General features: G+C 50.1%; 1 protein-coding gene across 1 annotated transcript; it reads left to right on the top strand.

The window, feature by feature from the left end:
• The first annotated feature begins 704 nt into the window (after positions 1-704).
• Positions 705-9,701, top strand: LOC111758275 (uncharacterized). Its single transcript, XM_063258864.1, has 2 exons — positions 705-1,269; positions 6,659-9,701. Exon 2 carries the CDS (start codon positions 6,726-6,728, stop codon positions 8,598-8,600), a length of 1,875 nt encoding a protein of 624 aa, XP_063114934.1. The 5' UTR covers positions 705-1,269; positions 6,659-6,725; the 3' UTR covers positions 8,601-9,701.
• The last annotated feature ends 467 nt before the right edge of the window (positions 9,702-10,168 follow it).

Here is a 10,168-nt window from a genome sequence, read left to right as displayed (position 1 = left end):
GATCTCACGTGTTCCCCAAAGGCCTGGGTGGGAAAGGCTGTGCTTCAGCTTGGTTCTGGAGGGAGGCAGCAGAACCCTTAGGAGATGGGACTTAGTCTGGGAATTAAATTCACTAGAACACTGGGGCCTGACCTCTCCTCTCTCTTTTATGGTAACCTTGAGACAGGGCTTTTTCCACCCTGTTATTCCACCAGGATGGTTTGCCTCAGCAGAGGCCTGAAGCACTAGACCAGCCAACCTTAGAGGTAAGTCTTTCAGAAATATGGCCGACATGGACTGATCCTCTTTATAAACTGACCAGATGAGGTCTTTTGTCAGAGTAATGGGAAACTCAACACAGATATACAGTAATAATATATCATTATGCAAGTGATTCTTCTCTAGGGGTTTAATTTTCACCTCTGACAAGTGGAAAAGTTGTCTCTTGCCTCGCATCAAGACCTTGTATCACAGGGACCGCCGGAGTCACTTTTCACTTCAGTAGTCAATTTTTATTATTATACCCACAGAGTTTTCTTTCTGAAATTATCTGATGATTCCCAAGAAAGTCTATCCTGGTTATGAATAAGAATTTAGTTTTTTTTTTAAAATATATTACATTGATTATCTGATATTTTATTAAGAAAATATTTATGTATCAATAATGATATAACTATATACTTTAAAAGAATGAGTAATACAGAAAATTTGAAACAAATTGTTGGGAGCCTGGCCGAGTGATATGAGGCCTGTGGAGAGGAGTGAAGCCTGAGCTAGATTGCCCCTCCCATCGACCGAGTGGTATGAGGCCTGTGGTGAGGAGTGAAGCCTGAGCTAGATTACCCCTCCCATCGAATAAGCCAAGATGGCACCCATTTCCTGCTCCCTAGCTAGTAAACAACACGCCCTGTGAGCTAGTCTGCCCAGCAACAGCTGACGCTGGCCAATCAGCTCGTCTTGCCTACTTTGATGTGATTGGTTACTGTGTCCATATATATGCTGGCACCACCCCTGGGGCGAACACACACACACTAGGAAGAAGGATTGCTGAGGGAAGCACACAAGGAGCCGCAGGGAGCGGACCAGAGGAGGCTTCCCTCAGGCGGGGTCCGAGATCCCGGAGCAGAGCGTACGGAGAGAGAAAATAAACCAAAGGCTATCCGCCGACTACTCGTGTCGTGTGTTTTTTCCTGCCGGCCGGGATCGACACCGACATTTGGTGGCCCGTACGGGGAACTGATCACCCCCGAGACGAGGCGGACGACGCTCCAGTATTGCTCTGCAGGACAGGTGAGTAGGGGATAGACCTGGGCTCTGGGTGGCGCGCACCTACAGGGCTTTTTAGACTCCCCTCAAGCTCACGTGTATGTGGCAGGTTAGCCTCACACGGTGAGAACGAACTCCTCAGTGACAGGCATGGGCAACTTACCCACTAAGAGTTCCAAGTCACTGGTAAGAGCGGTGAAAGACCTGCTCAAGATTTCAGGCATATCAATGAGCTCCAAGACACTTACGGAATTTCTCCAACAAGTAGATGAGGCGGCACCCTGGTTCCTGCCGACGGGGCACTTGTCCCTACCTTGCTGGGAGAAATTAGGTAAGGATTTAGAAAGAGCAGAAGAGGAGCGCCGACTCCCGCTTTCGGTTCGGCCGCTCTGGGAGATGATTCATTCCTGCCTCAAAGGGGAGAGGAATGGGGCTAAGGATAGCGCCGATGGGCTCTCTCAGGCCCGCCGAGCTTTTGAAGGGGCCCGCTCGGAGTCCTCCCGAGAGGGGTCCGTCGCAGGGAGCGTGCAGAGGCGTTCGCGAGAGCGAGGCAAGAGAGAGGTGCCCCCTGCCTCGGATTCCTCGGGCTCAGATACCTCGGAAGGCGAGGACAATGAAGCAAGTGACCCCCCTAATCCCTTCACAGCCTTACGTAGAGACCTAGTCAAGATGCAGACAGACCTAGAGAAGGGAAGGAAACTCCTGAGCACTCCCCAACGGAAAGTCGCAGAGCCTTCCGCGCCACCCTGGGAGGTCCCAAACGCCGGTTCCTGTGGTGAGATGGCGGCCTGGGGCCTTCCTCCGTCACCCCCCCCATGGAGGGAGTGGCCTGGACCGTCGTCACATGCAGGGCCGCCATCTTGTCTGCCTGGCGACCCGCCATCTTGTGCCCCAAAGACTGGTCGGCCATGTTACAAAGAGATACAATTTTGTGATAGGGAGGGACAGACATCTCATGGGGAGGCACCACCCTGCGAAAAAATGCCAAGGTCCCAGGGAAGGTATTTTCGCAGATGGACATTTAGAATGGAACAGATTCCTCAAGGGGCGAATGAGTATGAACAATGTGGGCTTTATCCGGTGCTCCTGGCGCAAGGCCAAGGACCCAATTACTGGGAACCACTGGAGATCAAGCAAATTAAGGAGCTTAAAAATGCGGTTGCCACATTTGGCCCTACTGCTCCTTACACTATAACAATGTTGGAGAATCTGTCTGCCGGTGGCTTTCTGACGCCCAGTGATTGGGCCCAACTGGCTAAAGCCTGCCTGGCCCCCGGGGCTTTTCTGGATTGGCGCGCCTGGTATACTGAGTTCGCCGCCGAACAGGCTGAAAAAAATGCGGCTAGGGGCCATAGAGGGCAAAATGAGGATATGCTTATGGGTAAGGGTCAGTACGCTCAAGATCAAACTAGATTCCCTCCAAATGTGTATGAACAGATACATAACATAGGCATCCGTGCCTGGAAGCAGGTGAGCAACACAGGGGCGGCCTCACAATGCCTCTCTAAAATTGTTCAGGGCAACACAGAACCTTTTGTGGATTTTGTGGCCAGAATGCAGGAGGCAGCTGATAGACTCTTTTCAGATCCGAGTGCTGCTGCTCCTCTTATTAAACAGTTAATCTTCGAGCAGTGCACCAAGGACTGCAGGGCAGCCATAGCACCCCACAAGGGTAAAAACATAGAGGCTTGGATTAAAATTTGTAGAGAAATAGGGGGGCCATTATCCAACTCAGGCGTGGCTGCCCTTTTAGCCGCCGCCTTACAACAGACAGGGCCTCAGAAGGCCAATCACCCTGGTAAGCCCAGGGGATGTTTCCAGTGTGGGGATCCCAGCCATATAAGAAAGAACTGCCCCAAGACCAGACAGGGGGAGTCTGTATCCAAGAGACAGGACTCAGACAGACGAACGGGAACCTGCGAAAGGTGCGGTAAAGGTTCTCACAAAGCAAAAGATTGTAGATCTATTTTTGATGCCCAGGGAAACCGTATTAGTGGCAGGGAGACTACGGAGTCAAAAAACGGCCAGAGGGGGCCCTCCTTACGGACGGGCCCCCACTCCCTAGACAGGACAGCACAAGATGGCACCCCCCTACAGGGGCCACCCCCGGGCCAGCAGGCGTGGACCTCTGTGTCGCCTCCAGACTCCTATTAACACCCGATATGGGCGTTCAGGTGGTTGAAACCACCTCCAAAGGACCGCTACCCGACAAGCTAGTTGGTTTAGTGATTGGACAGTCCTCTACAGCCCTCCGGGGCCTTACCGTAATCCCTGGGGTTGTAGACCCAGATTATTCAGGAAACATCAAAATCATGGTACAATCTCATGTAGGGACCATAGTAATTAATGAGGGGGATAAGATAGCACAACTTTTACTGTTCCCCAGCCTCCATGAGAGACCCCGGTCCGGTCAACGGGTTAGAGGGGGTCAGGGACTTGGCTCCTCTAGGGAAATTTTTGAAGGACTTCATATGACTCTTGATAAAAGGCCCATGCTCTCGCTCAGGGTTAACGGTAAAAGGATAACAGGACTCCTAGATACAGGGGCAGATCGTTCCATCGTCTCCAAGAAAGACTGGCCTCCTAGTTGGCCTACCAACACAGCTGACAACACGCTCCAAGGACTGGGGATAATGGCTGCCCCCCAGGTTAGTGCCGTGACCCTGCCTTGGGGTGATGAGGAAGGTCACCGAGGACATTTTCAACCTTTTGTTTTGCAGCTGCCAGTATCCTTGTGGGGAAGAGACGTTCTCACCCAGATGGATGTCACTCTTACATCCACCTGCTCTCCCCAAGCCAAAGGGATACTCAAAAATCAGGGATATGTCCCCGGCAAGGGCCTGGGCTCAGCCCTGCAGGGCCGGACATCCCCCGTACCTGTAGAAAAAAGGGAAGGTAGACACGGGTTGGGTTTTTCCTAGGGGCCACTGAGAAACTTCTCCTGCCCGCTCCAATTAAGATTACCTGGAAATCTCAAAATCCAGTTTGGGTGCCTCAGTGGCCCTTACCCAAGGAGAAGCTTTTAGCATTAACTGAGATAGTCAAAACCCAGTTTCAGGCGGGACACGTAAAGCCGTCAACCTCCCCTTGGAATACCCCTGTCTTTGTCATCAGGAAGAAGTCAGGCAAGTGGAGGTTGCTCCATGATCTAAGGGCTGTCAACTCACAGATGCAACCCCTGGGGGCGATCCAGAGGGGACTACCAGCCCTCTCAGCCATCCCTCAGTCCTGGTTAGTTTACGCCATAGATCTTAGAGATTGTTTTTTCTCAATCCCCCTACATCCCGAGGACACCCACAGATTCGCCTTTACCCTACCCACCATTAACCAAGAGAGTCCTGATCAGAGGTACGAGTGGGTTACATTACCCCAGGGTATGGCCAACAGTCCTACCATGTGTCAGATTTATCTTGATTTTCTACTGGCCCCCTTACGTGAAGCCTTCCCCAGAGTTAGGTGTATTCATTACATGGATGATCTGCTAATCAGTGCAAAAGATATGACTGAGTTGGAGGATATGCTAGGCCAATTGGTCAAGGCCCTGAGAAAGGCGAATTTACATATTGCCCCTGACAAGATTCAGGGAGGAGACATAGTGACCTACTTGGGCACCAAAGTCTCCCCCACATCGATTTCTCCACAAAAGGTAACCATCAGAACAGATAGTCTGAGGACCTTAAATGACATGCAAAAGCTACTGGGAGATATAAACTGGATCAGACCTTATTTACACATCCCTAACTCGGACTTAAAGCCCCTGTTCGACCTCCTGAAAGGAGACTCGGATATTGCCTCCCCCAGGGAGTTCACCCCGGAAGCCAGAGTTGCTCTGAGAAAGATAGAGGAAGCCCTAAGTACAGCTACATTGCGGAGAATTGACTCAGAACAGCCTTTTGAGGTCTGCTTGTTGCAGACCGTTTCTCAACCTACGGCAGTGATTTGGCAAAAGGGACCACTTTTGTGGGTGCACCCTAAGGTCTCACCTGCCAAGATTATCGAACATTATCCGGAAACAGTCGCTTCCCTGGCCTTGGAGGCACATGGCAGGGCTATCCAACATTTTGGCTCTGCACCCCATGCTATTCGGGTACCTTATACCGCTTCTCAAATAAAAATCCTGACTGCTTGTATAGATACTTGGGCCATCCTGAGATGTGTTTTTCTTGGGGAGATAGACAACCAGTTCCCCAAGGACCCTATACTACAGTTTGTTACTCAACATCCGGTGATATTTCCAAAAATCACCGCGTCCACACCTCTTACTCCTGCAACGACAGTCTATACGGACGGGTCAAAAACCGGGATAGGGGCCTATGTGGTCTCAGGTATGCCCCCGATCAGCATACAATTTGAACCAGATCAACCACAAGTGGTAGAGTTACAGATTGTACGAACCGTCCTTGAGAAGTTCCCAGGAGCCCTTAATATTATCTCTGATTCAAAATATGTGATCAATGCCGTACAGGTCCTTGAGACTACAGGCCCGATTAAGCCAACCTCCAAAGTGACTAATTTGTTTTTGTCCATCCAGACTCTGCTTAAAAATAGGCACAACAAAATATACATCACTCACATAAGGGCACATACACGCCTACCAGGGCCCATGGTACAGGGCAATGCGGCTGCTGACGTGGCCACTCGCCCGTTGTGGATACTCAATATGTTATCTTCAATAGAACAAGCCCGTCTGTTTCATGACAGATTTCATGTCAACGCCAGGACCTTAGCCAACCAGTACCACATTTCCAGGGCTGACGCGCGGGACATCGTACGGTTATGCGGCTCTTGCGCCACATACACACCCGCCGTATCAACGGGAGTTAACCCCAGGGGATTGATTCCTGGCGACACTTGGCAAATGGATGTCACACATATGACGGAATTCGGATCTCTTAAGTATGTTCATGTCTCTACGGACACCTGCTCTCATATTATATTCGCGACTGCTGAAACAGGCGAAAAGGCGTCTCATGTGATTAATCATTGCCTGACAGCTTGGGCCGCATGGGACAAACCAAAAATATTAAAAACTGATAACGGACCAGCTTATACAAGCAAAGCCTTTAATGAGTTCTGTGAAAAAATGGGGGTACAGTTGAAACATGGCATCCCATACAATCCCCAAGGTCAAGGAATTATTGAAAGGGCTCATAGGAGCCTTAAAGAAATTCTACAAAAACAAAAAGGGGGAATAAGTCAGGGCCTGCCCCCAAAGGCACGGCTCTCCATGGCATTGTTCACATACAATTTTTTGAACCTGAACAACAACAATCATTCCCCGGCTATGGAACATTGTAATCCATCTCCTGGCAATAGGGGATGGGTGAAATGGAAAGATGTCCTGACGGGACAATGGATGGGTCCGGATCCAGTAGTTAGCTGGAACCGAGGTGCGGTTTGTGTTTTCCCACAGGAACCAGGACGAGAACCATTGTGGGTCCCAGAGCGGCTGACGCGCGTGGCGAATCCAACGAAACACAATGCAGGAGACACTCCAAAACTCAACGGCAGCGGACAGCCTGATCAAGATCGGTCCGACCAAGATATTGCTGCTTGACCGAGGAATACCGTATGACTTATGGGACACAATAATGATTATGCTCTCGATGGTAATTGGCTCTCTTTTAGGGTACGGTGCAGCCAGAGTGGCTAGGCCACGCCGCCTTCCGGCAGCCCCCTTCCTTCTGGCTTTGATGCTCACCACTACTACTGAAATAGGAGCAGACTTGGTGTGGGCAGCAATACATCACCCGCCAGCGCTAGCCGCTATTTCCACTACAGCCCCCTCTCTCCCAAAGTTGTATGCGAAAAACTGCTCCGCCAGATTGCCTTGCATACCAGATATACCACTGACCATCAGACCCATACGTTTTGACCTTCCCATCACTAATGATGTGGTCATTTTTTCCACTAATAGTAACCCCTCGTGTCATCGGGGATCCTGCGTTAGCTTCCTGCCCCTCCTTGTAAAGTGGTATAATACCTCCCTGACAGTGAGGTTGTCTGTCCCATCCCTGCATTCGCCTGGATGTTTTAAAGCCGGCCTACTTAGCGGCAGAGTCATCACTTTTAACTCAACCTGCAAACCCCGAGCAGCCATGCACACCCGTCCCGATTTCCCCACATGCCCATACCGTGTGTCCCCAAGCCGAAAAAGACAGATGGTGGACCTGTCACAACTTTCATGGCAGCCCTGTACTGTCGACGGCGTGGGAGTGACTCATCTAAACATGTCTTGGTGGTCCCGGTTTTCTCCTCCATCCGGTAGTAACAACATATTCGCGCTGACCTGGTGGGAGTCCTACCTGAGAGTGAACAACAGGTTGGCAATAAGTTTCCCCTTCCCCCTTAATGAAAATTGGTTGTGCCTTTCCACCGGAGCCTGCATGGACTTAAGACCCATGCTCGCTATTAACGCTTCTGCCTCTAATGGAACCACCAATGTCACCCTTAATTCTGAGGCTGCATGCGTAAAACCGCCCTACTTGTGGGTATTCTCTGTTGACATCACCTTCAGATGCAGTAACCAACCATGCTTTACAGGGAACTGCTGGAATGGGTCTTTCCCGTATGCTATGTTGGCTCTTCGACCCCCACTGATGTGGGTTCCCTTTAACGAATCTGTTTGGGTTCATCCCGTCTATCAGCAGGACCAACTACCCGTGCTCAGACGTAAGAGAGATTTTGGGATCACAGCGGCCCTGACAGCACTGTTCGTGACTCTGACTGCGACGGCTGTGACGGCTGCCGTTGCTCTGACCCAGTCTACGCTGACGGCTCAGGCCTTTGCCAATCTTACAGACACCACCTCCCTGGCGCTGAGGGAGCAACAAGAAGTTAACCTCCTCCAGCACAACGCCATAATGGCGTTACAGCAACAGATCGACTTAATCGCTCAGGAAGTCCAGGGACTCTGGGAGGTGGCTAACAATTTGTGTGACGCCAGATGGGCATTCACCCAGTTGTGCGTTACCCCCATCCAGGTCAACCGTTCGGCTTACAGGCAATTTCAGGATTATGTTCTTACCACCTATAATTCTTCCTTTTGGAATGCTAGCGTGCGCCTGGATATGACTATCCGACAGATAGATCAGATAGAGGTGCCTATACTTACAGCCTCCTTTTTTGATGATGTCCTAAGCCAGATAGGCTCCTTCTTCAAACCTTCGTCACTTCTTGCGTATGGGATCATTCTTGCCCTCATGGTTGTCACTCTCGTGACTCTTAGGTGCCTGCGGTCGATAAGGGCGACCCAGAAGACACATATGACATTGATGATGTTGCTGGCCCAGAGTCAAGGGGATTCCACACCTAGCGTTTTCTGGGCTCAGGCTAGAAAGGCACGGCTCCTTTAACAAGTATGTGGCTGCCCTCGCCATTATTCTTACGGATGTTCTAGTATTATTACGTACGTCTCCTTCCCCGTCGCGGCTGCGAACCTAGACTAGAAGGGCCCCACGCTTAAGACGTGTTCCCATTGATAATTAGAAAATAGTGATTAGCGATTGTAGTGAACGGGGATTATGGTTGGTAATTAGTGATTACGCGGTTCCTCAAATGTCACTCGGCGGACCCCTCCGTGTCTCCCCCAAGATATCAGCTTTAAGAGTTGAGTGGGCAAGCCAACGACGGGTAAGACGGGAGAAATTCTCCTGATCAACCTAAGACAGGCTCCACTCCAAGGGTCCTCTAGGGAGTGAGAGTTATGGCATTGAGATGCGAGACCAAGGGTACTGCAGTGCCATCCGCCTCAAGGGTTGAGGGGAAGGCAGGAATGAATGTCTATATGCATCCAGGTTCGGTTCACAAAAGCCTGGCCCTGCAAAAAAATGAACCACTCACCTTGAGCATGGTCCTGGCGCAAGGATATGCACGAGACAAGGTGATGCACAGCAGGGTATAGACCTCTACATTCTCTCATGCCTCGGCCTACAAAATAGGCCCACTCTCAGACACCACACATGGACCCGCACACCGCACTATCTTAATAAATAAAGAAGGGGGAGATGTTGGGAGCCTGGCCGAGTGATATGAGGCCTGTGGAGAGGAGTGAAGCCTGAGCTAGATTGCCCCTCCCATCGACCGAGTGGTATGAGGCCTGTGGTGAGGAGTGAAGCCTGAGCTAGATTACCCCTCCCATCGAATAAGCCAAGATGGCACCCATTTCCTGCTCCCTAGCTAGTAAACAACACGCCCTGTGAGCTAGTCTGCCCAGCAACAGCTGACGCTGGCCAATCAGCTCGTCTTGCCTACTTTGATGTGATTGGTTACTGTGTCCATATATATGCTGGCACCACCCCTGGGGCGAACACACACACACTAGGAAGAAGGATTGCTGAGGGAAGCACACAAGGAGCCGCAGGGAGCGGACCAGAGGAGGCTTCCCTCAGGCGGGGTCCGAGATCCCGGAGCAGAGCGTACGGAGAGAGAAAATAAACCAAAGGCTATCCGCCGACTACTCGTGTCGTGTGTTTTTTCCTGCCGGCCGGGATCGACACCGACAACAAATAATTTTAATTGCTCATCATTTATACATACAAAAATAAATATTTTTTGCTGCTTAATTTCTTAATGTATTTTACCTCATACGTAACATTCTCTTGGGGCTGGAGCTATAGCTGAGTGGCTCTGCTTCTACCTGGCACATACAAGACCATGAGTTTGATTCCCTGTAACATTCTGTTTACAAGTGGGATTAAATTTGTCTTTTATAATTTAACACTATGTTAAAATATAAACACTATTCCAGTTCAACAAATTTAGCTCTAAAATCTGTTCCCAATTGTTGTTTAACATTCCAGTACATAGAATATAGCACTCCACATGTATTTAATCTGAGTTTTTGCTGGATATTAAAATTATTCCTGGACTTGTGCACAATTATAAATGGTATTTTAACATATTTTTGTGGTTTAATTTACAC

This window comes from Cavia porcellus, unplaced genomic scaffold (genome assembly GCF_034190915.1).
Source record: "Cavia porcellus strain 051 isolate PalLab524CR breed Dunkin Hartley unplaced genomic scaffold, mCavPor4.1 scaffold_12, whole genome shotgun sequence".
Lineage (NCBI taxonomy): Eukaryota > Metazoa > Chordata > Mammalia > Rodentia > Caviidae > Cavia > Cavia porcellus.
Note: the sequence above shows the minus strand (reverse complement) of the source record. Positions and strands in the feature narration are given on the sequence as shown.